General features: G+C 42.5%; 1 protein-coding gene across 1 annotated transcript in view; it reads left to right on the forward strand.

The window, feature by feature from the left end:
- Nucleotides 1-20,438, forward strand: part of LOC148514828 (ovostatin-like) — a 306,413-nt gene that overhangs the window by 129,346 nt on the left and 156,629 nt on the right. Inside the window, exons 17-18 of the mRNA XM_088480956.1 lie at nt 12,600-12,767; nt 20,083-20,188. Coding sequence (XP_088337082.1) covers nt 12,600-12,767; nt 20,083-20,188 — 274 coding nt within the window. The remainder of the gene's footprint in view (nt 1-12,599; nt 12,768-20,082; nt 20,189-20,438) is intronic.

The raw sequence follows: 20,438 nt of genomic DNA on the forward strand, positions 1-20,438 counted from the left end.
TGGTGGAGGAGCTGGTGCTGATAAGAAGAGAGCAGAGAAACAGAAAACAGCAATGCCAGGCATGAAAGCTATGATGAGTCCATAAAACTAGGGCTATATATTGTCCTGAAGTAAAAGCACCCCCTCCCCCAAGCTAACTCTCCAGGGTGTGGTCAATACCTGAGAAGGTTTTATGACATTCATGCATACAGACACAGGTATAGACATATGCAACAATAGTGCCATACCTTCTGTTGGTATATGGGGTGCTCTAAGTGCTCTCTTCGCTTCCTCCATATGGCTTCACACCAGAAACATTTGTACCTCACCAAGATGGCCACCATAGGTTAGTTCATGCATACGTGGTGCCATCTTGTAATTGTGTTTGAGAGCCACAGTAGTAAACACACTTGTACTGCTCATCTTGGCAGAGACCCTGCAGATACCTGCATTTAGTACTGTGATCGTGCCTATATACATGTCCGGTTGGTCCTCGGTATGCTGGGCACCACCACCGTAGTATGCTCCGCTCCATCACAGTTATCTGTTCATAGAACTGTGCGTATGGCTGTGCTATCACTGACTACAACAACAAACACTAGTTCCTGACTTGTCTAGCAAACTATTATACACTGGTGTCTACTAATAATGGCTAGTATACAGAAAACATTATACTGTATATAAAATATATAGCTATTTATTTCTTTCCACTGGCACATGACTTTAAACGACACAAATATAGTTATAGCAAGATTCTCCTTGGCATGTCAAAAGGCATATGACATTCTTAAAGGATATGGTTGCATTACTCCACACCCTTCTCCTGCAGCACAGACTTAAAGCACAAACAGATCCACCTAGCAATATGCTGGTTGGTGCCTGTAGTTTGTCATTCCTCACTGCTCTTATCTCAGCAACTTAAATGGAGGACACACCCTACACTAGTGCATTATTCTCCCCTTGTGCTAATACACTCTACATCTCTTGGCCTCTTTGCAGAGAATGTACAGAATACATCACACCCAGTCTGTCCCTATCTGCTCCATAAGAGCCAGCAATATACAGATGGTCACACAAACACAACTGCCTCTTTGCATCCCTTCTCCTGCATATGGCACAGCAGTATATAGACTCCTCCAATGCAGCTGTGACACTCAGCTGCAGCCCATCCATCTCCTACAAATATGGCTTCTATAGCCATACTGCTCCAACAGTGACCACCCCCTTCTAATGGCCTCCTGTGTCTTAACAGTAAATCTCTATATCATTGGGTACTCCTCTTCCACCCTTTTCAACAATACATCTGCAGCTCTTACCCTTTCCTGGGCGCTGCATGAAGGAGAAGCTCACAGGGCTGATCACAGTACTGCAGGCTTCCAGGCTTTTCTATCTGTCTCTCACAGGCTTTATCTCTGTGGTCTCTCTCCTGGGCTCTCTCTCCTTGGCTGTTAGATGTTTAACGTGGTAGCCACCATGCAGTGGCATAACTAGAGGGTGGGGCACATGCCCTGGGTGCTGTCTGACCCACAAAGTGTGTGTGAGTGTGTGTGTGACACCATTTTTCATCTTGCCCTGTGCTCCAAAAACCCTAGTTACACCACTGCCACCACAGCCCACCCTTCTCCTCAGCAGGGGCAGAACTATGGGAGACAATGGAGGCGCTTACCGCTGGGCTCCCGCTCTGAAGGGGCACCTCTTCCATTGTCCACAAGATATTCACCCCACTTCGGGCTGTAAATATGTACCCGGAGTGTACCGTCAAGGCTGAACAATACATGGCACCCTTCCTGGCACCTGGGAAGCCACCATACACTGGTGAAGAGCTCCATGTCAGACCATAAGCTGCTGCCATCGGTAATCTACAGCCTGTCTGCATGCAAATTCCTACATTACAGTGCCAGCGGCTGTGACGGGGGGGGGGCACCAAATTATAACTTGCCTCCGGGCGTCTGGGATGAACTTATGCCACTACTCCTCAGCTGTAAAATGTCTCCCAAGATCATAAAACCTGTTCCCTTTATAGACTAGGGTTCCGCTCCCCTGTTGATGATACTTCCAGTTTGGCTATGCCCCCTTTTTGAGTTTCATTATTTGACCACGCCCCCTTTTTACTGCAAAAGTATTCATAAATTATCAGCAATAGGCAGCAATATTTAAATCTGAAAGGGGTATTATCACCAATAACATTGCCTGGGATGTTACTACAGACTGGAGGTAGGCAATCAGTTTCAATACAGAATGTGCTGCCCAACAATAGGGAGATAAATATCTATAGATAATACATATTAGTAGGAGTGGTAAGTAGTGTAACACACAGTCAAGGTATATAATGAATATTAAACATTAAACAGTGCGTTCTTGTTGGTCCAGTGGTATGTCCATCAAAATACATAAAATCTCATTGGGCACTCCTTAAAATGATTTTTATGGTTATTTATGCACTGTGTTGAATATAAAACTTTTATAACATGTGTTCAATGTCTATATACTGTACGGTTGTACATTTCTATCAGCCATTTTACGCTTAACTGTATGCCACGTAGACTTACAGAAGATTGTGTCACATCTACATTTAAAGGAATATTTCGCAACAACTTTCTTTCCATATTGAAATAAACATATTATTTTAAACACATTCATTAGTTGATGCAAGACATTAAAACATACAAAATCACATGCATGTCAACATTAGGGATGCAAGAGACAGGGTTAGTTACTAGGGGGAGGTTAGTGTTAGTCAGTAGGGGGAGGTTGGGGTTAGGATACATGAGGGGAGGTTAGGGTTAGTCACTATGAGGAAGTTAGGGTTAGTCATTAGGAGGAAGTTAGGGTTAGTCACTAGGGTGAAGTTACGATTTGCCACTAGGGGGAGTTAGTGTTGAACTACCAGGGGGGAAGTTAGGGTTAGTCACTACGGTGAAGTTAGGATACTTGGGGGGAGGTTAGGCTTAGTCACTAGGGGATGATTAGGGTTAGGATACATGGTGAGGTTAGGGTTAGGCTACGTGGTGGGAGATTAGGGTTAGGCTACATGATGGGGAGGTTAGGGTCAGTCAATAGGGGAAGTTTAAAGTTAACTCATGTGGGAACTGTCAGGAGCCGGAGCCTATCAGTGGCTGGTCTACAGTTAGCAGCCGCTGATTCGCTGGCGGCTCCTGACAGTTCTCACTGATCAGTCAGGAGCTGGTTAGCGGTGTATGTGGTCACACACACACACCAATAATGTAAGTATATGGATCAGGTGCTGGTTTGTTTTTTTTGCCAAGACCCCTGGATGCTGCAGAGACCAGTGCGAGGATGGAGGTGAGTATAGAATCTTTTTTTCAGGTACTCCAAATGTAATTCTACTTGGAGAAGGGGACAGATCAACAGGCAGTAGGTATGTGTGAGTGAGGTAGGTATGTAATAAAGCTCTACAGTATACAGTGTGTGTGTTTTATCTTTTTTTAACTATTTATTTTACAGTGGCCGTACGGGTTCAGGCTGACTGCTGGCATTTGTAGTTCCAAAAGTGCTGGCACCTGTATTTCCACTGTAAAATACAATAGTTTTCAACTATTTAACACATTATTACCCCCATACCCACAGACAGGGGTGCGGGGAAGAGCCCTGGGCTTCAGCCCAAGCCTGGGGTTACAGGAGAGAGGGGATCCTTTTTTGGGCTCCCTACCTCCTCTCAGATGCCCGGCTTAGGCTGAATGGCTTAGGGTTTGAATGTTTTGGATGTAATGGAGCCCTGGTGATAGGGTCCCCTGTCTCTGGCATTACACCCCGGTCGGTTTAGGTCCGGTGCTGGTTTTAAATATAGGGGGACCACTACTCAATTTTTCCAAACCTATATTTAAAACCAGGTCTGGCCCTTCAGTCTGGTGCTGGTTCCTAAACTATGGTGGAACCCTACTCATTTTGTTACCTGTAATTTTAGGACCCATTACTTCCTGACCAGTCCGGGGCTGGTTATGCTTTTTTGGGGGGGCCTACATCATTTTTTTTTTAACATTATACCATTTAACACATTTTTTACAGGTACAACACAAGGATCCTTCACATAACTCACTGATATGTGCAGGCTGCTTGCTCGGGAGAGTTAGGCAGGGAGAAAACATGACAATCTCGGGTGAGTAATCTCCTTCAAAACTTGCTACTCAGGGGAAATATCTCGATCTGCTTCACCAACGGCCATCTCACTCTTAGATAAACTCACTGCTTAGTAAATTTGTGAATTTCAGGAGCCTCAAATCACCCAAGCTTTGGCGATGCTAATCAAGTTGAAAAAAGAAAAACTTGACCAAACTCAATTCTTAGTTAATTTACCCCTAGCACTTAAAGGAATAAGGAAAAATAATGACTCCTTTCTGGGGGCACTCTCGTGTTCTATGATATTAATACTTTAAACCTAACTTTTAACAATATCTAATGTATAAGATTAAGTCATTAATTGTATTTTGCTTGCAACAAACAAAATACGAGAGTAAAGAACAAAAAGATAAGCATAAGAATAAAACAATCCATTTACACTATGGACCTGATTCAGACCCGATCGCTAAGCTGCGGACGCTTGCTTGAAAAAGGGTCCGGGTATGCAAATCAAGCGATCGCACTGTTCAATGTAAGAACACCCTCTATGTATTAGACAGCGATAGCAAAGAGCATACGCAGGACTATAAAACCTCCCACCTGTCACACGCTGCACACGTCATTTCCAGGAAGTGTGTGTTTAATCGGGAACATCGAGTGCCATCGGAGCTGCTCGAAGCGCTTGTGGTTGACTCTACCCTACCGCAAGCACTGCGATCAGTTTAGGCTAAAAAACAACAAAGTGACGTGTTCATTGACGCTACTTTGCTAATTATGCACACCCGTTAAACTCCATTTAGGCGCCCAGACACGCCTGCGCTCGCACATCCACACCCCCGAGCACTCCTTTCCACATTGCAATGACTGGCTTGCACATGCTCATTGTGAATTATACACATGCGCAGATGGGCAATTATCGGCAATAGCAAGCGAGTGCAGCTTAGAGATTGGGTCTGAGGAACTCATTCAGAGGTGGTCGTTAGATGCAAGCGGTCGCACTGGATGAGGGCAGCCACTTGCATCTTGTAGTGCCGCCTCTTGGTCGATCGCTATGCTGTGGGTTACCACCCACAGCTCTAGCGATCGACCAGGGTGATGGTCGCGATGGTCAAGACCATCACGACCATTGGGTCTTGCGGCAAGACCCTAAGGTTGGGTCTCTGCATTCGCAAGCCCCAGGGAGCTTCCTGCACTGATCGAGCAGGAAGCTCCCCACTGACATCACTGCTGATGTCAGTGGGGCCGCCCCAAACAGCAAGCGTTCCTTCGGGAACGCCTCCGTTTGGTCGGCCATGCCCCCTGCCCGCCTCCCAAACGGGGCGAGCTGTCACTCACCATTGACAACTCACCCCCTTTGGTGAGAGACCCCTAGCGACTGAGCACCAATCGCTAACTGGGTCTCACGCATGCGCACGTCGGAGCTGGCTCTGATGTGTGTATGGCCAGTGAGGGAACATCGACCCAGTTGCGAGCACTCAGCGCTTGCGACCGGGTCTGAATGACCCCCTGAATCAGGTCCTATGTATTATATACTTATATTGTGTATATTAGTACTATCCAAAAACTGGTGAATGACCATTGGTAAGGCAAACATGTTACAGCATATATTATTGTTGGTCACTGAGAGAATTACTAATATATATATATATATATATATATATATATATATATACTGTATATGTAAACGCACAAAGGATACAAGGATACTGTCAGGTTTAGAAGGAAATAACAAGAGAGATATGGCTTCTCTAAGGTAGTGTTGCTTGTCACTACTCTTCTTTTCTCACCACACACAAAATTAGGGAGAGTGTATTGTGTTGGTTATAAATAAGTAAGTACAGGTTTTCTCAAATGCGTTTATAGTACACACGTCTTAACATGAGGTTCAGTGGCAGCTCCTACCTTTAAAATGGAGGGGGTCTGCAGCCTTGGTGAACTCCTCATCCTCAATCTGGGCAGAAACTATGGACTCCGGTGCATTGCGCATGTACAAAAAATATATCTGATGGGGAGAATAAAAAAGGCACATGTGCACAAAACCAGGCTTCAGGGGCTTGCATAACCTGCATTGCCTAGAAGGCAGGTATCACTGGTGTGATAGAAGCAGAAGTGCTTCCCATTGGAAGTGCTCTCTGCTAACAGCAGTCTGAACTGGTTGTCCCAGGGAGAGAAAGAACCTCCCCTAGGACTGACATTCCAGCGTGCTGCTAGCAGAAAGCGCTTCCAATGGGAAGATACTTCCAGACAGTGCACATGCGTAGATGGACTTGGCGCTTACTGTTGGCAGTGGTGGATTTTACTGGGGTGACTGCAGCCCTTAGGTAAAATCTGCCATTGATAAGGTCTCTCAGAAAATGGCCCATCTATAGAGATTTTACTTGATTTGGCAAGATTGGTGCTCATTAAAAATCATTTTTATGTATGGTAATTATTGGTTAATCTGAACACAGATTCCCGTTATCGGGAATCTGCGCATGCACAGGACACATTCTGCAAGTGTGCAGAATGGGTCCTGTTAATACGCACAATAGCCCTTGAATGCTTCTGTCTGATTGATAGGCAGAGGCATTTAAGGGACAGTGCAGGAATGGGTTTGGCCGGCATTTCCAGAAATATTTTCCGGGATTGGCCAGCCCAGACACTGCATGAACGCATACACACATGCAGTCTGATGGGCTTGCAAGCCGGCCAGCCTGAGCAGCTGAGGCTTACTCAGCTGGCCGCTCGCCCGGTGCTGTTCACCATCACGACCATCGACCACCGATGGTCACGATGGTGATCCCTGCACAGTGACCACCGTCACTGTGCAGGGATTGCAAATGCAGCAGTGGGTGTCATACACCTCCTGTTGCATTTGCATAATAGCAAGGATCGCATTGCAAAGCTGCCTATGAGCAGCTTTGCAATGCGATATTTGCTGAATCAGGCCCTAAATTGTATCCAAAGGATTGGAACTGCCATGGGGTCCAACCTTGCTCCCATATAGGCATACCTGTACATACACCAATATAAAAAATATGTTCATTTTTCCAAATTTTGGGGATAAGATCTTTTTAATGGGCATTTTATAGAAAACTTTATTTTATTTGGAGTGGATAGAATCAGACTTCAGTGACATGGTAGATTACCTAAATGCCCTTGATAACCCAATATGCTTCTAATATTAGATCAATAAGTTATCAATTACTTATTAGGATTTGACCATCTATCGAGAAGACTGCTATTTTGGTTCAAACAAATACTGCATGGATACTGATCATAACAACCTGTTACATGCAAGGAGCCACCATCCTGACAGCCTGAAAGAAATCATGCTAATATCACAGATTATGCGGGTACTATGAAATAATACCTCACTTGAGACGATGGAGATCCGAATTTCTGAGATGAAACAACGCTTTCTCGCAAGAGGATATACAAATTCCACAATACAGAGATGTCTTTCCAAAGCTAGACTCAGGCACTCCCAAGTAGCAGGGAGGCCTAAGGAGACTGTGGACAAATGGAGGATAATGACTACTTTTGATGTCGCATACCTTCACTCACAGAAGGCATACAAAAAATTCTGGTCAATCATCACTCTAAATTCAATTTTCAAAGGGATCAGTGAAAGACATCCTATGTGCTAGAAACGACGTGGTGCTAACCTGAAACAACTGCTAATGAGGCCAGCTAATCAACCACAATGGTCGCAAAGCTCTTGGTTACCATCACGTAAAGCTAGCTGCTTCAGATGTGCCACTTGTCGCATGATCACATGTCAGACCCCCCTAGAGATGCCAGGGACTCTGAAAATGACACTTCTCAGGGTTTCACTGCACGTTGATTCATGGATTCTTGGAGCACCTTGCAAAGGCGAATGTTTTGTTCTTCCATGGTGCAACCCCAAATGAGGATGTCAATCACAATGATCTCACAAGTGTATATGGTACCTCAAAGAGATATTCCATGCAACATTAGAACATTTCACTGCCAATGTATATGCTGTAGGGCATTTGGTGGAAAGCATGGATAATTCCTTGTGATCCAAAGTAATCTGCCTGAATCCACATTTGGCATCCAGTATAGTAAATACTGTACCTTTGCATTTGGCATATCAGCTATATTTTGCTCCACAGTCCTGCGGTCTCATCAGAAATTTGTTAAAATGTAGAGGGTCAATGCAGATACATACTGAACATCTTTTTTTTTTAGTGTAGCAACTATAGCTAACACCCACAGGATGGCTTCGCTACTGGAGCAATGATGCCCAATGCTGTCATGCTATTTAACTCTGCTATCACCTTGTCCTTTGTGGTGGGAGACACACGTCTGGAAGCAGATACTGTGGGAGAAACGGTCTCATCTAACTGCATGTGATAGGTGACTGGGAGTTTCCCAATGGTATTACAAGTCTTTTTATGTGGAACATCATGTTGAATGACATGCATGTCAGCACTTAAAGTTATTAACCTCTGTGCTGTCCGGCACACCTAGGAGGTGTCCACTACTGTATATGAAACTGCAGTGGGAAAATTTGTGGATTGCAGTGTGGAGGGGTTCACGTGAGATGGTATTACACTTGACACCAGTGATGTCAGGCCATTGGATCTTCTGCCCTGCGTGTGGGGTATTTTTCTCATACTACTTTCCTTCTTCTTCTCCACTTAAACTCCTCACAAACCCACAAATTGAATGTTGCCAATTGTCTGTTTCTCACTTGAGTGGTGCTTTTTATAACAAGTAGAGTAGTACAAGTATAATAATATGAATAGAATAGCTTCTAATCCACAGTGATTTGTTTCCATGATGTCAATTGAATGGTGTTTATAAATTAACCATTAAATGAATATGAATAAAATAGTTAATAAAAATGTGATTGGAGATACAGAAGAGGTGCTGACTGGAGAGACAGAAAGGGTGTTGGTTGGTAAGACTGAAGGGGTACTGGATAGAGAGACAGAAAGGGTGTTGGTTGATAGAGAGACAGAAGGGGTGCTGGGTGCTGGCTGTGGAGACATAAGGGGGGCTGGGGAGTGAGAATACAGAATCTTATCACTGGGGATAGCTTAAGCTGGGTACACACTAGACCAGTGGCATAACTAAATCCTAGTTGCCCAGATGCAAGATAAAGCCACCCCACAAAGTGCTACCGAAAAAACAAACCAACAAACAAAAAATTATATATATATATATATATATATATATATATACATACACACAGATGTGTCTGCATACACCTTTCCTAAAATCTAGCCATATGATTAAATGTGCCATGCTGTTGAATTTGTGAATTAGCCATGTCTTGGGATTTTTCTCAAAATTTACTACTTTAATCTGCTACTTTATATGAATATTTTTGCAGCACAAAAAAAAAAAAATTGGGGTCAATCCAATTGCTACTCGTCATGGAGCCGTATGCAGTTGCGGCTTTCCTTGCATCTTTTGCGGCAGTTGCATCTGCAACTTTAGGCCTTCCCTGTAGTACATCCAAAGATGCCTAGACTGAGACACTTGGGCCTACCTCAAGTGTCTGCAGACGCTGCTATCATGCTTTGTAGCATGTAGTCTTTAGACGCCACCATCGCTCAGACCATTAAAATGTCACAAGCCGTATGCTAGGTGCATGTCACCCGTCTGAGTATGGCCTCCACAATGTGAGCAATTTAGCATCTCTTTACTGTACACAAGCAGCGTCATCAACACACCCATACTATGTTACATCTGTGTCTGCTTAGCCAACACCCTGTAGCCGCCTAGGAATGCCAAAAAACACATTTTAGTATGCTGCCTGTGCTATTATCTGTACTGCAACACTGCAGGGAAAATGAATGGTGCAACTCAACTGCATTCGCGATGAAAAAAATGAACACATTGGCCCCCACAGGAAAAAAAATAAAACACGTTGGCCCCCACCTGAAAAAACAAAAAAACAAACACATTGACCTCAACAGGAAATAAAAAAAGCACTTTAGACCCCACAGGAAAATACAAAAGACAAGCAAATTGGCCTGGATAGTGTGGATAATGTATGTCCCTGGGTTGGGGGGTTGTGTCTAAGGAGTAGAGGGGAGGTAGATTAGGGAGTGCATGTCCCTAGCTATGGGGGTGTCGTAGGGCGTATAGTGTATGTAACCGGGGCTGGGGGTGTGGTGGTCAGTCGGGCAGGATAGGAGGAATCAGTGGGAAGCAGGTGGCAGGATAGAAGGAGTATTAGGAAGCAGGGGGAAGGATAGGAGTAGTAGGAAGCAGGGGGAAGGATAGGAGGAGTAGTAGGAAGCAGGGGGCAGGATGGCAGGAGTAGTGGGAAGCAGGGGGCAGGATGGCAGGAGTAGTGGGAAGTAGGGGGCAGAATAGGAGGAGTAGTTGGAAGCAGGGGGCAGGTTAGGAGGAGTAATGGGAAGAAGGAGGCAGGATAGGCAGAGCAGTGGGAAGCAGGGGGCAGGACAGGAGCAGTAATGGGAAGCAGGGGGCAGGATAGGAGGAGTAGTGGGAAGCAGGGGACAGGATAGGAGGAGTAGTGGGAAGCAGGGTGCAGGATAGGAGGAGTAGTGGGAAGCAGGGAGCAGGATAGGAGGAGTAGTGGGAAGCAGGGGGCAGGATAGGAGGAGTAGTGGGAAGCAGGGGGCAGGGTGGCAGGAGTAGGGGGAAGCAGGGAAGCAGGGAAGCAGGGAACAGGATGGCAGGAGTAGTGGGAAGCAGGGGACAGGATAGGAGGAGTAGTGGGAAGCAGGGGGCAGGATAGGAGGAGTAGTGGGAAGCAGGGGGCAGGATAATAGGAGTAGTGGGAAGCAGGGGGCAGGCTGGCAGGAGTAGGGGGAAGCAGGGGACAGGATGGTAGGAGTAGTGGGAAGCAGGGGGCAGGCTGGCAGGAGTTGTAATGAGAAGGGACTCAACGGGAAGAAGTCTTCTATGCATATCCTGGGTCCTGGCCAGTGGTTCACTGCTCTTTTCTTTGGGAGAAGTGTGAGGCGTTTCCTGAGTGCTGCATCCAGGGCAGCAGCAGGGAGATTGCACCAGCCACCGGGGACTGGCCGCAGACAACATGAACAACTGCTCTGTATTTGGCCGGCATGAAGCTGGTGTATACTGCACAGGCAGTAGACATTACAGGAAGGGGAAGGAGAGGTGACTCGCCCTGTTGTCACTGTTCCTGAGGGGGACCCACTGTATCATCCACAGAGGCAGGGGGTGGTAAGCATCTGTCAGCGGAGGCTGTGGGAGGGGACACAGCCACAACAGAAAGCAAATTCTGGAAGTGCAGCAGCCAGCCCTTGTACTGCAGATTCATGATCAGCACTCAGCTCAGCCTCAGCGACACCTCTGTCACAGCACTGCAAGCAGGAGGACATGGAACTGGGGACAATGGAGGAGCGGATGGGCCCCCTTCAGGGCTGGCGCCCGGTGGCAGCTGACTCCACTGTCTCCCACAGTTCCGCCATTGCACTAGACCACAGGTTCTCAAACTCAGTCCTCAGGACCCCCAACAGTACATGTTTTCAGGTTTCCTTACAGAAACACAAGTTAAATAATTACCTCCATCTGTGAATCTTTTAAAATGTGTCAGTGAGTAATGACTACACTTGTGCACCTGCTGGGTGACCTGGAAAAGGTGACCTGTGTGAGGTCCTGAGGACCGAGTTTGAGAACCACTGTACTAGAGGATATCTCATCCGATTCCATGGATCGGAGCGACATATCGAGTAGCGTGTACCCATGATACCCACGCTTCTGCGGGTCATTAGAGACATCCCCTGTTGGCGAAGCATCAGGGCTGAAGGGGATGTCACTAATGAAGCCATGCACCATGACACAACCCTCCCCCCTGTCGGACCCAGCATCGGCAAGTGTGTATATACTTTCCACATGCCTGGTCCCGTAGCCCCTGACGTCATGCTGGGTACACATCATCTAATGTGTAACCAGCTTAATACTTTTTTCTTGAGTGTATTCAATTTACAGTAGTATGTTTATAATATTTACTAGCACATTTCTCTAACATCAAATCGATTTGGGTTTCTGCTACCTTTTGTCATAAGTAATCTACAAAACTCTTAAAAATTGAGAGAAAGGTAAGAACTCCAAATTTCCAGCTCTGCGATGGGGTCCCGTGTGGCCCCATCGTATGCCAACACATATTTTCATGGTAGCACATGAAGTTTTTTCTATGGCCCAGAGGTTGATACTGTCATACTATATACAGGTATATAGATGATTTATTGTGCCTTTAGACAGGATCCGAAGTGGAGTTTAAGGATGATTGAAAGGGTGAGTACATGGCAAAGGATTCATATGCAAAACCAATTCTGTTTGCTTAATTCTCCAATAAGCATAATAGAGATAGTGGCAAACTCAGTTCTGGATGGACACAAAATTAATATGGAAATAGAACAATTAGAAACTGGGTGGCTTAGATATGACTTTATGAGCAAGTTCCATTTTATTTACTTGATTTTTTTTATATATAAAACAGTTATTTATTGCCTGGTGGGTAGGCCGTGGGCAGCATAAGAGATTAACAAGGTCAGAAATACACATAACTTGTATTTATATCTCCATTATAGATATACAACCTGTTCCCCAATTATTTCTTTGGTTACCAATATGGCGAATGGAATTTTGAGGAGCCAAAACGCAACTGTGAGAATCCAGACAATGTATACTATTGTCATGGACTGTACTTACGGCCTGAAAGTAGCTCAACAGATGGAGACTCTTACACTATCCTCAGGGTAAGAACAGGGAGATGCTGATCATAGCACTATATTGGGGATACATATGTTACATTTTTCGCCACCCACATGTCACAATTGTGTCAATAAAAGGAACATTATCATTATAATAAGTTACAGTTTGTGTTTAAACATAACCGTATGACTGCGGAGTTTGCTGGACACAACTTTGTTTCAGTTATTTTTTCTATTATTGTTGGCATTTCCGCTGTTTATTACTGTTGCCTTTCTCCCACAGTCTCTGCTGTAACTGATAAGTACTAACAAGGAACTAACATAGACAAGGTAGTCCAAGCTAGTGAAGGGAATGGAGTTGTCATGAAGGGGCCATTTTCTGTAGAGTTGCAGTAACAGCCTCAAAATTAACATTCTAACCACCTCATATTGCAGCAATTTTGAACGTGTTTTCAGGGCAATTTATTAAGGGTCAAACAAAGATACACAAACTCTGATAGGCACTAGCTAATGTAGACAAGCGCTGAAAAGGGTTGTGGTTTGAAAGATTGACAGTAAAATGGTTAACATTCAGAAGGTTGACACCACATGGTGTATGTAGACATTTTAGTGATGACATTTTAAATTTCAACCTTTTGAATGTGTCGACCATTTAACCCTGTCAACCTAAATACCTGTCTACAGAATGATGGTCAACCTAATGGCCATGTCGACCTTTTGACTGTAAACATTCAGAATGTGTTGACTTTATGGTGTTGACCTTCTGAGAGCTGACCTTTTTAGTGTTGACAAATCGACCAGTATCTCTGAAAAGCTAATCATTTCACAGCTTGTTAACAAGCTCATAGACAGTTTTGGAGCCAGCTGCTGCAATGTTGTTGATTGCAAAGCAGGAGATTGCTTTGTAGACTTGGCAAATAGTGGTGATACTTTCTCCTGCCTTAAATATGCAGAGATATCTGTATACTGTGCATGCCGGACAAGGTGTATGCACATGGATAGAGATTGATGGACAAATAAATGGATATCTATAACCCACACAGAACTCATTATTATGACTATTACAATATAGAGTTGAATTTTACACAGTTACAATTTTACTCAGGGTAAATACATGTGATTGAAAATCAGTATGTCAACAGTAGCTACGATGAAATCACATTGCCAGCAGCATTATGCCAACACGGTTGTAATTCTACTTAAAGCATTTTAAGAGTGTCAGCTTAATAAGTAGGGATGTGCGCACACTGCACAGCCCCAGGTTTTGGTTTTGGCTCTAATTCATCATTGTGGTTCAGTTTTGCCAAAATCACCATCATATATTTTAGTTCTGGATCTGGATTTTTTTTTTAATTGATGAAAACAGCTAAAACCATGTAATATTGGCCTGTTTTTGTTCCTAGAGTATTATTAACCTCAATAACATTGATTTTCAGTAATTTCCACTCAATTCTAACAATCTCAACCATCTCACAGCTCACAATATTGTTCACCAATATTGGCCAAAGACTGGCTGGCTAAACTAAGCAGTGGAGCAGCGGCACGAACACATGGCAGTTTAAAATAATTTAGCACATCTATGGAACAGTGCCACACAGCATTGGCAAACAGGATGGCAGCTTAATAAATTATATGACACCATAGAAATACTGTAATCAGATCAGAGACCCAAAGGCAATATAGGGAAATTGAGGTGGAGTATGTAGTGGAAGGCAGGAAAAGCATTGATTGATTCAATGATTAAGAAAATTGAATTTGAGACATAGCCTTGCAAGAGCTGTTTTTCAGCACCTGAGAAGAGAAATTCACATAAAAAATACAATGTTAATATAGCCAAATATTCCTGAAAAGGGTTGCAAGAGAAGCTGGCCATTCTACCTCCCCCACCTCCCCCCTATTCCCTCATTCCTAATTACAGCTGGTAACCACCCCTGCAATCAGATGCTATTTAACATTTATCTAGCAAATTCTAAAAGATAATAGCTAGAATCTGATTGGTTGCTATGGGCAACATCTCCACTTCTAAAAACTCTCACTTCAGTAAATATACCCCTTAGACTCTACTCAGAAATTTATGAAGTTTGTGAACACACATTTTGTTATTGAGACTTAGTTTTGTTGCACTGATTTGCCTGTTTTAAAGATAACACATGTAGACTTAGGGGTAAATTTACTAAGAACCATGTCCTGCTTGTTTCTGTCCATTTTTAAACATGGGTAGGAATGATCAGAATCAGGAGGGTCTTTTTTTAAATATAAATCAGGAATTTACTAAGCTCCTGTTTTTGTGAGGATCATGTTTCCTGATGATCGTTCCTACACATGTTTAATCTCTGTGTTTCCTGCCTGTATTTCCCTCCCATACAGGCAGCCTGCACATACCAGTGAAATATGTGCAGGTTGCTTGTCGGTGTGTAAGTTAACAAATGGTTAAAATGTAAAAAAAAACTGACTTGCCCCCCCCAAAAGGATAACCAGCCTAGGGCTCCTAAGCCAGTCCTGGTTCTAAAAATACAGAGGGAAAAAAGTGTAGGGTTTCCCTGTATTTTAAGAACAAGCACTGGGCTCCCTGAGCCAGTCGTGGTTTTAAAACTAGGGTAAAAAAATGGCTTGTGGTTCCTCCTATTTTTAAAACCAGTGAAGGACTCAAATCTAGCTGGGGTGTAATGCCACAGACAGTGGACCCTTTCATCAGGTCTCCCCAGCCAAAGCATTAACACACTAGTTAGCCCAAGCTGGGGATCTTAGGGGAGGTGGGGATGAAGGAGTACCCACTCTCCCAAACACCCCAGGCCTTATGCTGAAGCCCAAGGCTCATCCCTCTACTTCTGGATGGTGGGTGCAGGGTTAATAGAGTGAACAATAGATTGATACTATTGGTTTTTTTTACAATGGAACTACAGATGCCAGCGTGGCTACCCTTTAGCACTTGTGGAACTACTAAGCTTGGGGAGCACGGGAGAGGGGAGACCCCTTTATTTTGTGGTCCCCACCTCCCCTGAGATCTCTGGCTTGGGCTGACTAGCTTGGGGTGTTAATGCTTTGGCCAGGGAGACCCGGAGAAAGGTTCCCTGGCTGTGAGATTATACCCCTGCTAGATTTGAGTCTGGTGCTGGTTTTAAAAATAGGGGGAACCCCACACCATTTTTTCCTCTATTCCTAAAACCACGACTTGCTCTGGGAGCCCAGTGCTGGTTCCTAAAATACTAGGGAACCCTATTCATTTTTCGCTGACCATAAAGGAAGGGGGAAATGGGGTAAATCAACGCACTGTAATTTTATTATTAAAGCTGATATAAATGAACCATTATTATATTCATAATCTCATCAATGAAATATTGTATAAGACGGCGGTGGTGCTCACTAGAGTAGAAACAAATTGTAGTACAAATATAGAAAAGGAAAGAAACTCTGTTATGTGAGCACTCTTGAATTATTAATTTAGTAAATATTTAAAACATAACTTTTATTGGCATTTAATGCCTATCATGTAATATGAACAAACAACAACTCACAACATAAAACATGTAAATCTATTTATGTCATCATATCCAGCTAAGCATATCAGTTAATTATGTCCTGGGAACAGGCAAAGTTGATTGCTTAGCTGGAAAAATATAATGGTCAGACATATAATCAGATAAGAAATAATATAAAGGAAATATTAGTGCCTTCTTTAATAAATATTCAATAAATATATTATCTAACAAATAAATCCAGCCTTAAATTAACATTAATTCATGTCTATCAATTTTATTGGCGAAAATATATTAAGCAGCATAAATTTTTATTATTTGGCTGTAATAGCAAGATTATATTCTTATTAGTTTGTATAATAATTCATTGTATTCATTGTATTCATTAAATAAAAAAAAATTGATTGCTCTTGGTCTCTTAAGGTGATATATGAGAATTCACACAATGAATAATTATTAAACAAACTAATAAGAATATAATCTTTCTATTACAGCCAAATAACAAAAATTTATGCTGCTTAATATATTTTCACCAATAAAATTGATAGACATGAATTAATGTTAATTTAAGGCTGGATTTATTTGTTAGATAATATATTTATTGAATATTTATTAAAGGAGGCACTAATATTTTCTTTATATTATTTCGTATCTGATTATATGTCTGACCATTATATTTTTTCCAACTAAGCAATCTACTTTGCCTGATCCCAGGACATAATTAACTGATATGCTTAGCTGGATATGATGACATAAATAGATTTACATGTTTTATGTTGTGAGTTTTTGTTTGTTCATATTACATGATAGGCATTAAAATGCCAATAAAAGTTATGTTTTAAATATTTACTAAATTAATAATTCAAGAGTGCTCACATAACAGAGTTTATTTCCTTTTCTATGTTTCCTATTCATTTTTCCCCCATATTTTTAAAATCTAGAACCAGGACTGGCTTAAGAGCCCGGGGCTGGTTATGCTTTGGGAAGGAAGGGGGCCACATAATTTTTTTTAAATGAACCATTTATTTAACAAAAAAAAGCAGAAACATGCACGGATCACACTGATCTGTGTATGTTTCTGCTAGACACCATGCTCTGGAGTGGGTCTATTTGTAAGTTCTGTTTTTTCACCATGTTTGGTTTTACTACACCCATGATTATATTCACTATTTTTGGTAAATTCCTGTGTTGTTTTCCGGTCTATGGAAAGTACTGCTGTGTTCAGATGATAGTGTATTCATTTCTAGTTGTACTTTCGGGTGCATTTTAACTTCAAAATCAGCTGTTATCACCTCTAAAGATAGAAAAAAATGGGGGTAATTTCTGTAAGTAAATTCCCGTGTTTGTAAAAATGGCAAAATACTCCCGGACATGCAAATACGGGCAAACATGAATCTTCGTAAATGTATCCCTTAGAGTGAGAAGGTGTTGCATGTGAGGTTTCAGAAGATAACACAAATTATCCCAGCTCCTGAATCAGACCGATGGGGAAATCTCCTGCTGCAGTAATTTATAAAAAGGGGGAAAAAATTTGCAAACCACCCAAAACCAACAGAAAATTTAGAAAAAACTGTGCTGGTAATTTCAAATCAATCAGATTCTCTTAGCAATTCTAAAATATATTATATAGCTTGCTTGTAACAATCAATGAATGCTTATATTGATGAATAAAAATAATCTCAAATAATTACAATGTTGCTAAAAGAATCACATAGCATAAAATCAGCTTGTAAAAGGAATAGCCTAAACACTGATAGTCAGATTACAGAACTCAACATACAGTCAGGTGCATAAATATTGGGACATTGACAGAATTTTCATATTTTGGCCTCTATTCACCAAATGTCTTCAGTTCCTGCTTGTTCTTGGGGCATTTTCCCTTCAGTTTTGTCTTCATCAAGTGAAATGCATGCTCAATCGGATTCAGGTCAGGGGATTGACTTGGCCATTGCATAACATTTCACTTTTTAGCCTTAAAAAACTTTTTGGTTGCTTTTGCAGTATGCTTTGGGTCATTGTCCAACTGCACTGTGAAGCGCCGTCCAATGAGTTCTGAAGCATTTGACTGAATATGAGCAAATAATATTGCCCGAAACACTTCTGACTTCTGACTTTTGTCAGCAGTCACATCATCAATAAATACAAGGGAACCAGTTCCATTGGCAGCCATACATGCCCACGCCATGACACTACCACCACCATGCTTCACTGATGAGGCGGTATGTTTTGGATCATGAGCAGTTCCTTTCCTTCTCCATACTCTTCTCTTCCCATCACTCTGGTACAAGTTGATCTTTGTCTCATCTGTCCAGAGGATGTTGTTCCAGAACTGTAATGGCTTTTTAGATGTTGTTTGGTAAACTCTAATCTGGTCTTCCTGTTTTTGTGGCTCACCAATGGTTTGCATCTTGTGGTGAACCCTCTCTATTCACTCTTGTGAAGTCTTCTCTTGATTGTTGACTTTGACACATATATACACCTACCTCCTGGAGAGTATTCATGATTTGGCCAACTGGTGTAAAGGGGTTTTTCTTCACCAGGGAAATAATTCTTCTGTCATCCACCAAAGTTGTTTTCCGTGGTCTTTTGGGACTTTTGGTGTTGCTGAGCTCTCCGGTGCATTCTTTCTTTTTAAGAATGTTCCAAATAGTTGATTTGGCCACACCTAATGTTTTGGCTATCTCTCTGATTGGTTTGTTTTGATTTTTCAGCCTAATGATGGCTTGCTTCACTGATAGTGACAGCTCTTTGGATCTCATATTGAGAGTCGACAGCAACTGATTCCAAATGCAAATGTCACACCTAGAATCAACTCCAGACCTTTTACCTGCTTAATTGATAATGAATTAATGAGGGAATCGCCCACATTTGTCCATGAAATAGCTTTTGAGTTGATAGTCCCATTACTTTTGGCCCATTAAAAAGTGGGAGGCACATATAGAAACCATTGTAATTCCTACACCGTTCACCTGATTTGGATGTAATTACCCTCAAATTAAATCTGAAAGTCTGCAGTTAAACCACATCTTGTTTGTTTCATTTCAAAGCCATTGTGGTGGTGAATAGAGGCCAAAATATGAAAATTCTGTCAATGTCCCAATATTTATGCACCTGACTGTATATATTAAGAAACCTCATAAAAAATATAAATTTTGTTTCAGCTGAATGAGATTAAAAATACAGGGGCAAATGTATGAAGCTCTGGGAAGTAATTAAGTGCAGAGTGATAAACGAGCAGCCACTCAGCTCCCAACTGTCATGTTACAGGCTGTGTTTGAAAAATGACAGTTGGGAGCTGATTGGCTGGTTGTTTCTCACTCTCCACTTTATCACTTTCCAGAGCTTCATACATCTGCCCCACTATATACAATGTCATAAAATGATTCCATATATTTCCTTGAGGTGACAATATATCTCCGTTTGTTAATAGTTCGGAAAAAAGCTTAATGGGTTACCTGCTCCTTATTTAGCCAACAAAGGGTAAACTGGTTAAGCGCTTAGTGATGTGCTGGGTGACTGTATATTGCTGGGGATTGCGGCCAGGAGACCCTACCACAAGGGTCTTGTCGCAAGCCCCGATGATCGCGATGGTCTTGACCATCGCGACCATCATCCTGGCAGCTCACAATAGCTGTGGATGGTCACCCACAGCTATGCGAGTGCCCAGGAGGCCGCACCAAAAAAAAACGCCCTGATTCAGAGCGAGCGCTCTTTTAGAGCGTCCATCACTGAATCAGGCCCATAGTTCTATATACTGTATTTCAGATTTCAATGTATATCTCTATTGAGCAATGTGATACTGTAAGCAATTAAGTTATTATTTGCAAAACATTTTAAATTCCTGTGAAATGCATCCAGAATCCTGACTCATCTTTTTATTGCAGTCCTTTAGTATGGTCTGTGCGACAGATCTCGACACCATGAAACTGGAAGTGTGTGGTATGGATACTTTACCTCCACCGGTTCCTATTCTTTTCACCACAAAATTTGGTAAGATCATCTTCGGTCACAAAGATTAAGGGGTAAATTTACTAACAATCGAGATAGGTTGAGATGACTATCTCGGGTGATTTATTGATTTTTTCCCTACTTGGAAATTTACTAAAGGCAAAAGTCGGGTGAGTTAGAGAGAGATTTCTCTCATCTCACTCGTAAAACTCGGGTGAGACAGCAATCTCGAATCAAAACACCATCGGGCCAAATCGGAAGTACTTTTCGCCTAAAACCTACATCTCTCAAA

The sequence above is a fragment of the Taudactylus pleione genome, unplaced genomic scaffold (genome assembly GCF_031769625.1).
Source record: "Taudactylus pleione unplaced genomic scaffold, aTauple2 ptg000258l, whole genome shotgun sequence".
In the NCBI taxonomy this organism is placed as follows: Eukaryota; Metazoa; Chordata; class Amphibia; order Anura; family Myobatrachidae; genus Taudactylus; species Taudactylus pleione.